The sequence below is a fragment of the Peromyscus californicus genome, unplaced genomic scaffold (assembly GCF_007827085.1).
Source record: "Peromyscus californicus insignis strain IS unplaced genomic scaffold, ASM782708v3 Scaffold_17__1_contigs__length_78620276, whole genome shotgun sequence".
NCBI lineage: Eukaryota > Metazoa > Chordata > Mammalia > Rodentia > Cricetidae > Peromyscus > Peromyscus californicus.
In genome coordinates this window covers 7,443,364-7,460,776 of record NW_026294469.1, presented here as the reverse complement: position 1 = coordinate 7,460,776, position 17,413 = coordinate 7,443,364, and the positions used below count along the sequence as shown (strand labels likewise).

At 41.4% G+C, this 17,413-nt stretch overlaps 1 protein-coding gene across 1 annotated transcript in view; it reads left to right on the top strand.

Moving 5' to 3' along the window:
- Cdh2 (cadherin 2) overlaps window positions 1–17,413 on the top strand; it is a 221,964-nt gene that overhangs the window by 181,477 nt on the left and 23,074 nt on the right. The window contains exons 10-14 of the mRNA XM_052741599.1: window positions 565–818; window positions 2,578–2,720; window positions 5,579–5,812; window positions 6,127–6,360; window positions 8,242–8,381. Coding sequence (XP_052597559.1) covers window positions 565–818; window positions 2,578–2,720; window positions 5,579–5,812; window positions 6,127–6,360; window positions 8,242–8,381 — 1,005 coding nt within the window. The remainder of the gene's footprint in view (window positions 1–564; window positions 819–2,577; window positions 2,721–5,578; window positions 5,813–6,126; window positions 6,361–8,241; window positions 8,382–17,413) is intronic.

The following is a 17,413-nucleotide window of genomic DNA, read 5'->3' as shown; positions in this document are numbered from 1 at the left end:
TAAGGTTTGATGGCAAGCCTCCTCACCTACTGAACCATCTTAGCAGCCCCAAGAGACCCTGCTAAACTGAAGAAGGCGTTAGCCTCATTTTTAAAAAAATTATGTGGTATCTTTTAATTATGTAGTATTAATAATTTTAATGGCAAGGGGGAGCGATTTTGTTTTCAGTTCATCACTAACTGGTAAAAGTTTCCCTGCATGAGAGGTGTCCTTTCCCCAGTGTTTGTGAGTATAAATCCTTGTGTTCTTACCTGACCTCAGATTATTTAGTAGTTTTTGTTTTCCATGCTGATTTTTAAAAAAATAGTCAAGTTTCTACAGCCATCTAAATAAACGGGTCCATGCAGCAATCACATACAATCTTGGAAAAACATAAATCTCTCCGTTGGGATGTGTTTTGATGAGACATTCCTGCACGTTTTCCAGAAACTGGGGAAGAGCGTTATGCTATACTGAAGGATAAAAGCTAATGTTTTGGAAACAGGACTCCGAGACGACGAATGACAGAATGCAAACATTCTTACTTCTGCAAAAATATGGTTTCCATTTCTTTTTCTTTTCCAGCCAATTGACTTTGAAACGAATAGGATGTTTGTCCTTACTGTAGCTGCAGAAAACCAAGTGCCATTAGCCAAGGGAATTCAGCACCCACCCCAGTCGACAGCAACTGTGTCTGTGACAGTTATTGATGTCAATGAAAACCCTTATTTTGCCCCAAATCCCAAAATCATTCGCCAAGAAGAAGGCCTCCACGCAGGTACCATGCTGACCACACTCACAGCTCAGGACCCCGATCGATATATGCAGCAGAGTATCAGGTATGAGATGCCATGGTGGTACCAGATTAGATTCTCTTCTGTGCCCTGTGTGCACATTATTAAATTCACCCTGTAAGAAATGTCTGATACAACTAAAAGTAATGACTGGAAGATATTATGACTTTATTTCTCATTTGTTTATTTTGAATATAATGTTTATTTTCTCTTTAGGAATTTAATGTATATATTCAATTTCATCCCTGGTCCCCACCTTCCACGGCCTTCCAGGTTCCTCTACTACCTTCCCCTCCCAACTAAATGTACTGTTTTATGACCACTGGGTCCAGCTGGCTCTATCTATAAATGCGTGGGTGGAGGCTCATCCTCTGGAACAGGAGTAATTTACCTGGGGCTGCCTTCCTAAAGAAAACTGATGATTTCATTCTAACATTGCCATGTTGTACAGAAAATAGCCTATATTTTCTGAGATTAAAAGAATCTTGTTCTACAAAAATAGGCTTCTTCAGTTCCTCAGCTCCCATAGAAAGGTCACATGGTGACATGTGTGATTTCCAAAATAATTGAAAACCCTTTGGTGTATTTTCTTCTCAGGATATCCCTGACTTCATTAGCTTTAAAAAAAATGCTAAGAATGAGTCTTTTCATGTATTAGTAGAAGAAAAAGCTTTCTACCACTCTGTCTTTTTAATTAAAAGTATTAATTTTAGCCTCTGCTTTTATAACAAACACATCAAAAAGCAATGAAGTGAGTGGACACGAACCTTCAGAAGATTATAAACCCTCATTTCTCCAGATGTCCGGGAAAGTCAACACTCATGCCAGTCCAAAACGGGGCAGCTAGTGATGTACCCCATACCTGTGCAGGGAACCCAGAAGGTGTATTTGTAAAAACTTTCAGCAAAAATGAAAACCTTCCTCAGCAAACCCTAATTCATCCTGAGGCGGGGCTGGATGACTGGGAGGGCATACCCCATGTGACTATTCTCGTAGCAGCTGAAGATAATTTTTAAAATTAATTCGTAATTTATTTAAGTGCTTTCGGATCGGCTGCTAACAGATAACTGCTCAGATTCCCTGGTTCTCCATACATGGAAGCTAGGATAGTTAAATGACTAATTAATAGGTGCATTAAAATCTTGTAGATTTTACCTCTCAAAACATACCATAGTGTCTCCATTCTATGTGTTAGTTATCTGAGTTTAAAAACTTCAGCCCACCTCACATTTAAAAAGGAGTTTAAACATACAAATCTGCTAATAGAGATGAAAGCCTGTGGGACTCGTTGGAGGATACAGCTCCGAGGCTTGGCCCCATCAGGGGGATCCTGGTAGGAATGGGATTTTATGGGATCTCTCTGGTGAGGCTTCGTCTCCACCATGATAAGGTGATGAGGCATTTTAGGAGTGACTTGTGATGTGGAATTTAGCTTCTGATTCCCCCAGGTTCTGTAGGATAGGGCTCTGACTTAGAAAGTATGTTTGAACCCTGTTATCAGCACATAGGTTATGTATTAAAGTAGGCAAGAGCCTAAATTGAGATCTGTTAAATCTACCACAGGGAGACTGCACTTTGTCTAACCCCTTAAACCTTTGCAGAGTTTCCTAGAGTAAGATGCAACATGGTCTTTACATACATCCTAAAATCACTGCCAGAGAAATGTTTCCCCACGTTAAAATTCTATTTCTGGCCATCATCTACAGCCATGCAAAACTTTGTAATGAAACCTGTAAAAGTTTACATGTGCTTTATTTGTTAAGTTTCTTATAAAAATAGTTGTCACTGTACTTTCATTTTGTAGGTACACAAAATTATCTGATCCTGCCAATTGGCTGAAAATAGATCCTGTGAATGGGCAGATCACTACAATTGCCATTTTGGATAGAGAATCACCAAATGTAAAAAACAACATATATAATGCTACCTTCCTTGCTTCTGACAATGGTATGTAATTAAATACATTTGCTGGATCATCCTCGTGTGTTAAAGAGAGTAGAACCTCTTGTGCTTATGTAGGAATCGAGGTTTTCTGCAGTGCTCAATTATATAGAAAGCAGATCTTTTCTTTCTTTCTTTCTTTCTTTCTTTCTTTCTTTCTTTCTTTCTTTCTTTCCTTCCTCCCTCCCTCCCTCCCTCCCTCCCTCCCTCTTTCTCTCTCTCTCTCTTTCTTTCTTTCTTGTGTGTGTGTTTGTGTGTGTGTTCCAGACAGGTTTTCTCTGTGAAAGCCCTGGCTGGCTGTCCTGGAACTCACTCTGTATGTAGACCAGGCTATCCTCAAACTCACAGAGATCCGCCTGCCTCTGCCTCCAAGTCCTGGGATTAAAGGAGTGTGCCACCACTGTCCTGCAGATCTTTATTCTTTTAAGGCTCCAAAGTTTCGTTTTGGAGTCCTGAATCTTCTTCCCATTTCCCACCAGTTTTCTCTAAAGCACTCTTTTCACCCTCTCTAAGAAATGCCGTCTGCACACACGCAGCGCCTGTGCCGTCTGTACACACACAGCGCCTGTGCCGTCTGCACACACACAGTGGCTGTGCTGTCTGTCTGCACACACGCAGCGCCTGTGCCGTCTGTAGACACGCAGTGCCTGTGTCGTCTGCACACACGCAGTGGCTGTGGCTGGCATTGAGATCATGGCTCTCCATGTCTGTTCTCCAGCCCTGACATACATGGATGCCCTATGAGTATGAGCTTTAGGTGTTCCCAGAATGTGCTATTGATTTATTCTCCTTGTGTTTCTTTTAGTCACTCCTTTCTCTGAGATTGTGCTCTGTCTTTTTTCTGTAATGTGCTAGGAAACTTATTTTTGTGCATCTACAGAAAGTGATTTTAGGCGATTTATGAAGGTGTTGGTTTTAAAACATATTTTGACATTTTTTTTCCACGTGGATCTCAGTTGGGTCAGAGGTATTTAGTAGGAGCTTTGCTATCTGTCATACGTGCCCATCCTCCAGTTCTTCTTTCTGTGGGGTTAGTAATACAGTTTCAACCCTGTTTCTTTTTTGTTGTTGTGAAATAAAGCTATAATGGTATTAATAGCTAATTTGTACTGTTATTTAGATATAATTGTCCAAATGAAGCTTTTAAACCAGTACTTGGCACAGACTAATATTCACAGAAATATTTCTGTCATTGTGAATAGTTTCAAAATGGAACCACAAGCATATTTTTTAGATACTTTAGTGTTAGGCTATGGATGTGTTTGCTTAATAAAAAAAATTACAAACTTCAAATTGGTGGTCAAGATGTGCAGTTTTACAACAGTGTGGTGATGAGACCCATCTGAATGAACGAATATCAAAAACTGTGTTTAGCAACAGACCAAGGCAGTATTTTGTATCCTTTCTAATACAGGAACTCTGTTCGGTCATTTAGTGTTGGACATCTGTAGGACCAGCCTCTGCCACAGAGGTAGTAAAGCATCAGGCTATGATGGTGAAGGATTCCTGGATGTAGGGAAACACCCCTTTCCTCTCCACTGGAACTTAAAGTTCCATTGTAAAGACTTAAAGAGTCATGAAGTGACATGGACACATGATGGCTTTGAGGCACAACTGGGCTTCTCACTCACCAAGGGGTATTGCTTCCAATTGGAGGAATATTTGAGATGAGAGAAGTGAGCCATTTGGAGCTGTGAAGCCCCACAGATGGACTTTACAAATCACAAGGCTGAAGAGAGAACTTGGAAGGGCAAGCTCTTAGTTTCTGTGCCTCAGTTTCCTTATTAGAAATGGCTTCACTGTTGCCCGCTTTGTAAAGTGGTAATGAGTTAGGCAAGTAATCTTAAAGCAGTAGTGCATGTAAACATTACTCAAGCTATCAAGCAAATGGTGTGAATAAAAGCGTGAGAAGAGTAAAACACCCTTCCCGCCAATGCTCCTGCCCTCTGATCCACGTGTTCCTCATTTTCCTTATCCACTTCCTTCTCAGGACTGTAGATGTGTACACCTTCCTAGCTTCATGACCTTCAGCCATATCACTAAACTACCTGGGATTAGTATATAAAACTATTTATAAAACACATACACATAAAATGATATATAAATGCAAAACTTCTTAGATACATGTGAATATTATAATACAGCAGAAGCCAGAGTAAAGGATCGCATGAGCTGGGAGAGATAACATTTCAGGGTGGCTGAGAACAGGTTTGAGGTCAGGCAGAACAGTTGTATACAGTTTTGTATAGTCTACACAGTGTGCAGAAAAGCCCGTGGTGGCCATGAGCAGTCTGCAGAGACTGAGGTCCCTCATATATTTAAACCTACTGCATAGTAATGCCATGAATTAGTGTAAAAAGAGCAGCCCCAGTCCTTTCTCATGTGTGTGGTTGGCTGATTAATGAAACCCATTTTTCTCCTCCAGAATATATGGTCTTTTATTAGTTGCCTGTAAATGGTTGAAATGGTTACAGCTGGATCAGAACTTTCAGAACTCTCCTGCAAACATGTACATGTCCTGGTTCTCCATCAAGAGGCTGGGGCTCATAATCTCATGAGTCGCTGTGCTTCTCTGGCATTTTCCTCTGTTGTGGAGGAGTGGGGTATGCATGAGCCCTAAGTGATGGACAGCTAGAGCAGGGAAGACATGAGATCCATGTCAGCTCCCATAGCTGCACCAGCAGCTCCGACCAATTGTAACAGGGAAGAAGTGAACTTGTTCCAAAACCTATCCATTCAGCTACTGGGACAGTGAGCATTTTACCATATGATATGGTGATAGGGACAAGAGGTTTCAAAAATATCACAGTTGAGGCTCAGCTGAGAAACTGTTGCCCTCAACTGTGATGTTTCTCTCTTTTTAGGCATTCCTCCGATGAGTGGAACAGGAACACTACAAATCTACTTACTTGATATCAATGACAACGCCCCTCAGGTGTTACCTCAAGAGGCTGAGACTTGTGAAACTCCAGAACCCAATTCAATTAACATCACAGCACTTGATTATGACATCGATCCAAATGCTGGGCCATTTGCTTTTGATCTTCCTTTATCTCCGGTGACTATTAAAAGAAACTGGACCATAACCCGGCTTAATGGTAAGAACAGGTTAATTATTTGAACGGATATGTAGTTGAGTAGTTTGGAACCCTGGAATGGGAAATTAGTTTTACATACTTCATAATCTTCTCATTAAATATATTTTAAATGCTATTTAAGGGTTTAACTTAGATATTAAAAGCCCTTGAAACCCCAAACAACTTTTCACAATACAGCATAATTGTGAATTGTTTGATGGGCTACAGTTAGATAGGGAAATATATTCTGGAAAGTAATGGATTTTTTTTTTTCATTAAATCTTATTAGGTATTGACTGTCAATCATGTTTTCTTTTCCTCCCTTTTCTGTGTAGGTGATTTTGCTCAACTCAATTTAAAGATAAAGTTTTTGGAAGCTGGTATCTATGAAGTTCCCATCATCATCACAGATTCAGGCAATCCTCCCAAGTCCAATATTTCCATCCTGCGTGTGAAGGTTTGCCAGTGTGACTCCAACGGAGACTGCACAGATGTGGACAGGATTGTGGGGGCAGGGCTCGGCACTGGCGCCATCATTGCTATTCTGCTTTGTATCATCATCCTGCTGAGTGAGTACTGTGTCCCGCAGCCTGTCCTTCTTTCTACTTCTAGGAAGCTCAGCTAGGGACCGCCCCAAAATAACTGAGCGAGACTACTGGACCCCTGAGCACCATGCTGTCAATCACATGCGGGCAGCCTGGGTCCCCTTAGCCTAAAAACAATGAGCATCAGCTAGAGTGCTGATGTGTTTTCAGCAAGCTCCTAGGATTGTGTTCCCATGCCTTTTCTACCACTTTCCGGTGCTGACCGCTGGAGGCCACAGGAAGCCCTTTCCACAGGGAAATGTTAAACAGTTCTCCGTTCGAGCACTTATCTTGGCTTGAGTATGAATTTATAGCACACAGCTGATGATTTCGGAAAATAGGTGTATTGCTTTCCTTCACTTCCCTGCCTGTAAAGTGCAGTCAGCAGCCTGCTCCAGTCCTGCGAGGATCAAGGTACTTATTTCTGAAGAGCTGCACAAAATTGTGAGATTGTACTTCATATACAGTGCATTGGATAGTAGAAATGATTACACAGCTCAATAAATTGTCTGTCTTTAGCATAAGTATAGATTAAGGAATTTCTCCTCTTTTAAGATACTTTGCAATCTTTGGTTCAGTGGAATGCAAGAAATTAACCACCAGAAAGTACTTTAGAACCACTTCTAAGCATTCAGGTTAAAAGAATAAATTGCCTGGGCCCAGTGTTTTATTGTGGAATAGCAGCAGGACTCAGTTTATTGTGTGATCACGCTATGCACCAATCACTTTCTTGAAAATGTTGGCCATTTCTTTTATGTTTCCTCCATTTACAAGTGTTCGGGTAATTTAGAATTCTGTCCCTTTATTCTAAGCAATTACTATAGAAACCTGAGCATTTTTTACTTCCTGTGTGGAGACTGCTTTGGCTATAACTTGAAACCTGCATGCCGTACTAATAATCCACTTGCTAGATTTAGCCCTGAACAATGGCAAATGAGATCATGTATCTGGCTTTAAAAGGAGGATATTTACTTTTATGGCCAATAATAAAAATGTGCTCAAATAGGAGTCATTAAATCTTTTTGTTTCAGGATGTAAACTGATATCCTCAGATTTTAGACAGAATTTATTCCTAGATGTGTGTTCAGGGATGCATTTCAATTTCAACCAAAATATGCCATGTACGCCAACCTTATCGAGACAGACTTGGAGATGATAGATTCAGCCATGACAAAGTGACACTAGCATTTTGAAGGAAAATGAATTGGCACTGATTTTAACATCAGCTTGGGAGAATTTATGGTTTCAGACCTGGCATTGAGTGTGAAGGATGAAAGCCTAATATTATTTCAGTGCTCACAGTAATCCCCATGCCTTCATAGCTGCAGCGAGGTAGTGAAAAAAATGCAGAATAGCATGACAGAGAAACGCCAGCCTCTGTGAGTCAAAAACAACTCAGAATCCAATTACATATCCAGCTTTCATTTCCTGCCCTAGCCATCTAAACAAACACTTGTTCCCCAGGAGAAATGCTTTCTCAGGGAATTTGGGAGTATAATGGTGACTGGCCAATGTCACAGTTAACTCACTGCTGTCTTGTGTCTTTGGGGTTTATGAAGCATTCTATTAGAATATTGATCCTCTAACAAGCCAAGATGAAGATAGAAACCATATAGTCCCTTCAGTAGATCATACTTCACAGGACAAAGAGGTTTACCCAGCATATTCACGAGACACTGGAGACTAGAGTCCAGATCTTCACTCTGTGCTCTGGCAAAGGACTGCTCTGAGTGGCCAGGGTATGGCTCACAATCAGTACCAGCATGAACCATGTATCATGACCCTTAACAATGTGGAAGACTGAGGTTATATACGTCTGGCTTTCAGAATGACAGCAGTGTTCATTTTGACTTTCCTTCTGTCCAGTCCTTGTCCTCATGTTTGTGGTGTGGATGAAACGCCGGGATAAAGAGCGCCAGGCCAAGCAGCTTTTAATTGACCCAGAAGATGATGTAAGAGATAATATTTTGAAATATGATGAAGAAGGTGGAGGAGAAGAAGACCAGGTGAGCAGTGTTTTAAATCTTCAAAATTTATGTATTAAGAAAATCATTGTCATTTAGTTGGTGTATTGTAACTACAAAGTCACACATTTCTCAACTGTTTATAAAATATCAGTATTTTATGTGAATATCATTGATTTAGGAAGCATACAACTTGAATCCAGTTCCACTTAAATTTGTACTTTTTACCCCATTGGATATTTAAAATATAAGTAAAGTTAATTTCTATATTGGGCTCTAGATACACAGGGTTAGTATATTTACAAAAAGCACTGTTTGCTTATTTTGTAAATACTTCCCAGGCACATTCAATATTCCAGGGATGACTTAAATCCCTGGTGACATAAAAGGGGCAGAGCCAGCAAATATTTGCCTCTGAGAGTCTTTATTATTGAGTAAAACTTGCATTTAGAGACCACGTCTACTTTGTTTATTTATCTGCAGTGTCTGTCTTGGTGCCTGGCTTATAGGGGTTGTTCAATAGACGACAAGATTCTCTTCTTGCTATTAAATAGTGTTTGCTTCTGTGTGCCATGTGCATACAGAGCTGTGTATAGCACACCAAGAGTGAGAATGAGTAAGGGATACATGGAAAACATGGGTCCTGCTTTGCTCAGAATCAGCCTTCTAGACATTGTAGGAACAATTTAGGAGTTCTGTACTGCATGCTAGGCATTAGGCCACATAACCTTAAATATCTCTCAAATATATAACCTGCAGTTCTCCTGAGAACATTTCCACTTTGGATGACAGTTGGATTCTAGGTAGTTGTGTAAGAGTTAGGTCACAGAAGCAGAATTTGAGTCTAGGTCTGTCTGGTGTCATAGCCTATATCAGACATCCATACATATATTTCATCTTGAAATGATCGGAAATGTAATGAAGTATTTCCAAGAAATTACACCAGGTATTTCATCAGTACATTTGATAGTATAGTTATGCCATTTCTACTTTCTGAAACAAATGTCAGAAATAGTAATCTGAAAAGAACCTGGCATTCGTGGGATTCATATCATAAATAAATTGTCTTCTGCCTTGAGTGTGTTTCGTGGTGGGCTAATCTGTATAAAAGTAGCTTTGCTTTCTAGGACCTGAGTTGAACCTGTCACTTCCCAGCACCTCTTAAGAACTAGTGAATGCCTTTTGTGTAGCAGAGCACATCCATATCTGGTCTCCATCTTTGACTTTCCTTTTGCACAATTACAAATTGTCAATTACACTGAACCGGTAACTGCAGGTTCTGTTTGTGATTTACAAACTCTGAACTCTCATTTAGAAGAGAGGTGTGTTTAAAATGTCTTGAAAACTTGACTCAAGTGTGCAAAGCTGTTTTGAATACTGACTAATTAAAGAGGCTCTGTAAATATACCCCAGGGTTTCTCACTTACATAAATGTATTTAGGTTTTAAAAATTCACATGTGACTTAATTCTTAATTAATCTACCTTTTCATTTACTGATCACATCCTCTCATAAGCCTGCTTTCCTTGTTAGGCTTTTCATGTCAAGACTTATCATTCTCTCTCTCTCTCTCTCTCTCTCTCTCTCTCTCTCTCTCTCTCTCTCTCTCTCTCGTGTGTGTGTGTGTGTGTGTGTGTGTGTGTGTGTGTGTGTGTGTGATACATGTAAGTATGCAGGTGTGTGTACCCTTATGCATACAAGAAAGAGGCCAGAGAGGAAGGTGTGGAGTTGAGTACCTAACTCTACAGTTCTCTGCCATCCTGCTTTGAGACACGGTCTCACATTGAAGGAGAAGTGCAGTTTCAGATAGGTTGCCCAGGCAGTAAGCTTCCAGGATTTACCTGTCTCTGGCCCCCAAAGTTGAAGTTATATGCCTGGCTTTTTTATGATGAGTGCCAGAGATTTGAACTCAGGTACTCATACATGCATAGCAAGTGCTCATACCAACTGAGCCATCTCTCCAGCCTGTTTATCTCTTTGGAAGTGTAAATTTAAAACCACCTCAGCAAAGCTTGAGTAGAAAAAGAATAGTAGGAACCAAAAGTAGTTTCATAAAATCAGAGGTTCCAAGGCCCGCAGGATCCAGTATTAACATTGTACTAGGGTTGCTACCTTTGCCTTGCAAAAGCTTCCTAACAGGCATCTTGTCCCTTTAATACCTCCATCCTCGCCTTGGCAGTTAAATCTGAATTTCTCCCTTGCTCCCAGTTCAACAATACTGCACACCTTGTTTGATGAACCCCCTGTGTATTCTAAGCAGAGGCCCAGGGAAGGAGTTGGTGGTAGGAGCAAGCCCCCTCAGCTTGCAGATCCTCTCATGGCCACTCCTGTCTCCCTCAAAGGTCAGGTGATTTGTCCTTTTGATGGCTGTTTCTGTATAGCATCCTCTTACTTGGGGAGTGGGGAGATAAAAGCAGCTATGGGTGGTCTTTCGTAAAAAAGGCTTGCCTGTTCCTGCTGTCATGGAACTAGGCTTCACTTTGTTCTCAGCGTAGGGTTTCTGAAGCTGTGACCTGTTCACTTATCTGACTTATTCTTGACATTAGAACATGAATACTAGTCTCAAAAGTTTGAGTAGCCTGCCAGGAAGAGGAGGTTCCCTACAGATTTAAGAGTGCACTCACCCCCCCCCCCCCCATAACAATGCTTCCAACATTCCTTTCTCACTCTACCAAGCCAGGTGACTGGCACAAAAAAAAAAAGCAGATTTTTTTTTTTTTTACTTTCTCAGTCCAGCCATCACTTCCTCCGTAGTGCTGGGATTAAAGGTATGTGCCACCACTGCCTGGCTCTGTTTCTCTCCTAGACTGAGTCAATCTCATGTAGGGTCCAGGGTGGCTTTGAACTCACAGAGATCCATACGGATCTCTGCCTCTGGAGTGCTAGGATTAAAGGTGTGTGTACCACCACTGCCTCGCTTCTATGTTTAATGTAGTGGCTTGTTCTGTCCTCTGATCTTCAGTCAAATTTTATTAGGGTACATGATATATCCCTATGTTATATAAGGGGTGAGGAGACAGGAACTGAAGCTTTTTCAGAATGAGGAGTGCTAGATGTAAGAGGTGGCTATGGCTTGTTCCTTTGTCTCTCTGATCTTCAGGCAAATTTTATTAGGGTACACAATATATCACAACTTATTTTTACCTTTATATAAACAAACAACATACATTAGATACTTTCTGTGTGTAGACCTGTAAGCTCCACCCATGTAGTATAGAAGTGGTTCTTTTTGCCATTGAGGAATAGCGTTCGGTTGTAAGAAACATCTGCATGTTATTTATCTGCTCTGCTGCACTTAAATTTAAATGTTTCCAGTTTGTTTTGACACAGGGTCTCACTGTGTATGGCTGGCTGGCCTGGAATTCTCTATGTAGACCAGCCTAACCTCAAATTCACAGTTCCGAATGCTGTGATTAAAGGTATGCACCATCATACCTGGCCTCCAGTTGAGTATTATGAGTAAACCCTCGGTAAACATTCTTTTGCATGTGTTAGGAATATGTCTGCTGTGAGCATGTGTGTGGCTGTGCAGTTTACACCTCACATTCCCACAGTACGGATGCTAATTACCCAGCGTCCTCAATCTCATCATCACTTTGACTTCTCTAGTCTTAAACTTCAGCCCCTCTGCTGCAGTGGGTCTCATTTTATTTAGTTGGGATCTCCCTGCTGGCTTACCGACCACTTGTATCTTCTTTCATGAAGCTTTAATTCAACTTGCCTTTCTTCTTTCTATAGCCTTGTCTTTTCCTTATTGATCTGATGGAACCATTATACGTGATAGACACAGCTTTTGTCAGATAAGTTAATTGCAGATCTCATCTCATCCTGTAGCCTGCTCTTTAGAGTCTCCTAATGATGTCTTATGATGAGCAGAATTTTAGTTTTAATGGCAGCCAGCCTGTCATTGCTCCTGTTGTCGTAAGGCTTTTGTATTCTATTTAGAAAACCTTATCTGTCACTATAATGAACCCTACTCTCACAAACACAACTTTGTATGCCTTTATAGAAGCTCTCATTTTACCTGTCATAATCGTGAGAGGTACTTATGATTTTGTCAATCACACTTATGATCTATCTGTGCTTGATTTTCTGTTGGGTATAAGATGTGGATCAGGATGTTCTGTTTTCATCCTCTGTTAACTTAAATGAAAGATAATCATGGTTCATAGCAGATGATTGTGTGTGTGTAGTTCTGTGGTCTGGGGCCCCACTATCTTGCACTACTTATTCTGTTTGTCTTTGTTCTATTACCATGTTGCTTAAATTACTGTTGTTTTCTAGTGTCTTGCTATCTGATAAAATAAATACCACAACTATTTTCTTCCAAAACATTGGTTTACATGTATTTATTAAGGGTAAGGGGGTCATACACATGCCTACATGTCATATGGAGGCCTACGGCAACATGCAGGAGTCAGCTCTCCACTGTGTGCGACTCTGGGATCAAACTCAGGTCATCAGGTTTGGTAGCAATCAACTTTACCCACTACAGTGTATTTAATGCAAATCCTTCCAATTTCAATTCCAAGGTGCTCTTACTTCAAATATGAAAGCCATGCTCAATTCGTAAGAAGCCTGGCTTTGTGAAAATAAAGCATTTTCTCTTCTCCATAGCTCTCCCATGGTCCTTGTTAGAAATTCTTTTTTTTAGAGTGTAGAATGGGCAATAGAGTCGAAGTCATGATTTTTATTAGATGCTTGAAGATAGATCTTGACAAAGATGGCCCTAGGAAATGGAGCTAGGGCCTTGATACATCTGAGACAAGTAGTTGTTTTTGTTTGTTTTTTATAACAAGGAAAGAGGCATTTTAAGGAGTGTGTATACTGCTGGAGGTGTGAGTGGGGATTGTGCCTCCGGAAGTGAACACAGCTTGTCTTAGGCAGGCAGTCTCAGGCTGCTTTTGCTGTCTGCCTTATCTTAGCAAAATCACCACATTTTACCTGTCCACCTTTAGAGGTCTGAGATGGCCTTTCAACTAGAGGGTGGAAGCCAAGAGACAACAGGCTGGTTTCTACAGGGTAGATATGTCTTAAATTTAGCCTGTGGCTGGATTACCCAGGCTCTAGCTCTTCTTACTGAAACAAAGCAGCCTTCTTCCTGGCAGCTAGCTGATTAGGAAGAAATCAAAGCAAAGTAGCCCTTCACAAGGGCAGGTCTTATCTCCTCAGATTGCCATCGCTATCTGTTGAAGTTCTCTGCCAGGATTGCTGATTTCTTTAACAATTAAGAAAGGCCTAAGAGAAGAAAGGGGGATGGGGAACTTGGTGCTATTTTCCTTATCTGAGGAAGAGGAGACATTGAAGGGAGCTTGTAGCTATTCTGCCCCAGTGTGGATGGTCATGGTCAAGGCCAGAGTGGGCCATATTTGAAACTGCGTTTGCAAGAGGCCTTCCCCGTGTTTTGACAGGCCTGTTATCTCCTTCTGCCTGGGGCTGTTGGCTGGTGGACAGACCCTTTTAGTATACTGTCTGGTCTCTTTTCCTGGGGTGAGGCTCCCTCTTTATCTGGCTCACTGCTATCGCCAGCCAGGCTTTGCTGGTTATCAAGGCATGTTTAATTACCCTCATTAGTTAATGTCCTTCAGTGCCCTTTTGGCCAGCAAAGCTGGTTGCAGATCCTGTATCACTTTCAGTGATCTCTGTCTAGTTCTAGCATCTCTAATAAAATCAGGAAGAATGTACAATACAGGGTATTTCTCACTTCCTCTGGGTCCTTCCCTTTTGTACCCCTTCCCCTCCCCCCCCATAGAGGGCAGATGCTTGCTCCTCTTTAAGGCTTAGACTCTTCTATGATAATTCTTCCATTAAAGCCAACATTTATTGAGTGTGGCTTATGTTTACAGCATCCTTGATGTTCTCTTACCCAAATCACTGTTATCAGGTAGCCTTATTCTTCACCTTAGTAAAAGCTGTCACATGTGTATCAATATAGTGTTTAAGCCACTGTTATGATAGGTGCTAGACATGAACCCAGGTGGTTTGTGACTGTATTCTCATTTGTCTCTCATGCAGAACGTAAGGCAGAGTAGACATTCAGCCTTGGAAAGTAGTGAAGTAGGATTAAATGTCTATTTGAGGACAAGGAAGATGAAAGGTTTACCTACCTCGTACCATATTCCACAAAGCTTATGATCATCCAGGCCACTAACACACTGCCCTACATTATGTTATGTTATGTGGGCTGTCCTGTCCTTGCCTTGGGCTACAGAAAGCCTCAGTGTCCTCTTCTCTCAATTTTGATTGGAAAAAGTTGCCATTCTCACTCAGGGCCACAGTTGCTGCAGGCATTTTCAGTCTGTAAGAAGAGGTAATGGTGGAGATCACTAATGCCCACTGGTCACCAGAACCCACCAGACCCTGAGGGGTAGCCCCAGTGAGCATGGCAGAGTTAGCTAACATGGGCCAGAGCAGGGTGTGGCAAGGGCCCTGGTAAGAACTGAGGAGTCAACATTAGTCTCTCTTAACTACTGGGTTCTTGGCTCTCATTGCCCACTATATTCCAGGTCTGCCTTATACTCTTACCAGCTGCTCTGTCCCTTCTGTGGCTCACATGATAAGCACCAGAACTTCTTGGGCTTGGCACACACTAAGTCTTCACTTTCCGTGATCAACAACTCTTTGTGAATTTCTAGATCTTAGAGACAGCTTGGGAGCTAGCTAGGTTTTGTTTTGTTGGCATCAGTTCGATGGGTCTTTTTTGTTTGTTTCAATGTGGTAATTTTTAATTAACTTTGGAGCATTTCTTTCGATGCATTTTTATCACATTAGCTCCCATTCTTGCTCCAGCTCTTCCCAGCTCTACACCCTTTCCTCTCTATTGTTAGTCCCACTGTACAAGAATAAGACCACTACCACAGTTTAAAGCCAAATTTGAAGCAAGCTTTAATTAAATAGTGGCCAGGAGGATGGACTCTGGCCAGGTCCATCTCTGGGTTCCTAGAAATGGCTTAGAAAGGCAAACCCACAATTCACCACATTTCCCATCACATCCAATCACGGGCAAGCATACATCCTGACGAATTTCCTGCCCATGTACCTCCTGCCCACATGTGATCAAGTGCATCCGGCATAGTTGGGTAAAACAAACTTATTTAGGGGAGTAAAAACATGTGACTTGTTACCTCCCATAAACAATAATCTCAGCATCTCAGGAGATATCTGTTTTTGGTCTAGGGGTTACAGGTTAGAGGCATTTTTGTTTCATGGATCTCTTAGGCATAGTAATTAAAACTTAAAATATAACTTTGGCTCTCACAATGTCCCCTCCCAACTCTATGCCCTCCAGAGTTTTGTTTGTATGTTTTTTAAATAACCCAATGAGTTGGTCAATCTATCAGGGACCATATCCTTGGGAAAAAAAAAAAAAGGACAACCCTCCCCAAGAACCCTTTGAGCATCAATAGCTCCTCAGTTAAAGGTATTAATCCCTTCCAGTTCCATACTCGCTTGTTGACTGGGTTGATCTTGACCAAAGCTGCTGTGAGTCCATGAGTGCCATGGTACCGTCATGTCCAGATGACAGTTTCAGTCCTGTTCTTTCTGACCTCTGGCTCTCAACAGTCTGTCCACCTCCTCTGCAATAGTTCCTAGGTAGGTGTGTGTGTGTGTGTGTGTGTGTGTGTGTGTGTGTGTGTGTGTGTGTGTGTGTGTGTGTGTGTGTGTTGTGATATAGACATTCTGTTTGTGGCTAAGCACAGTGAGATTGTTCTTAGAAAACGTCTAATACCAACTCTGATGGCTTGAGGGACACATCTGAGAGGTGGATCATTCACCAAGAAAAGTATCAATTCATGCCCTGCACTCATGGCTGTTTTACTGAGTTTGAAGAATTTAAAACCATGGAGGAGGGAACCACATGAAGTTCTTGTTTCCTGATCTTTCCTGAAAATGGGACAGTCTAGAAATATCCACCCTTGACAGGAACAATCACTGGAAATGAGATGCTTTCCTCTAAGCAAGCTGAGCATGTTCTAGTAAGTTCCCCTTTACTCCTTTGTCCTGGAGCAGCTTTATTGGTTTATATCATTAGCCTGTACTTTGTGTATGATTATTTCTGCAGACCCTGATTACATTATATGTTAATTACTGGGCTTTGGATGAACAAAACCAGATTTCTATGAGAAGGCTCTATTATGTTCTGAAGGCATAAGATAGCTTTCTATACTGCCGATTTTAGAAGAAAGAAAGCCCACCAATATATTTCCAAAGATTGATTACTGAAAAGAAGTTTGCTTCTGTCACACGATGACTTCTCTGACTAGTGAAGCCTCAATAAAATGTATTTCTTGAGCGTATGAAGAGGATTAGGGAAGCCTGTCTCACTCCTCAAGGACCCAGTGTGGTCACAGTACTGCCATTTTTTGCATGTGCCTTCCACTCGCCTGACCACATGTATTTGCAGTCACTGATGGCATCTATATTGAAGGATAATTTATATGGGTTTAAGGTATAGGCCTACAAGTGGTGACTCATCACTTATGCTCCCAAATCCCTAAGAAGATTCCTTGGGCCATATACCTGGGAAGAGTAATAAATGGGTTTAGAGAAATCTGTTGGCCTTTTGCCAAAGCAGGTTAGGTATTTATGCCTGGAAAATCTTTGATGTGTTCTGTATGGTCAGTTTTGACACTACCCATGAGAATTTGCTCACATCTGGTCTAGCAGACGTGGCACAGGGATATGCATCCCTGCACACAGATGAAACAAAGCAGATAGTGCAGCTCATGTAGATGAGATGAGCATTGTATGCAGAGTGCACCAGGAATGTGGAGGCCAGTTTTCTTTATGGGAGAAAGCCTTGATCTTCTCTGCAGACTAGAATTCTCTCTCTGAGTATGACCCAATTGTGTTAAGAATCACATGTAATTTCAGGATGTGTGCAGGCAGTCGTGATCAGCTTCCTTTAGTAGCTCATGTCTCAAGCACCAAAACGATTCAAAAGTAATTATTAGATCTGCTGAGTCAGCACTGGAGTAGATTCTCACTCAGCCTCTCCATAACAGCAAAAGTGCATTCAGCAGAGTTCATGGCCATGACCTGGGATCTGGCTTTTTGGTATGGACATTTTAATGG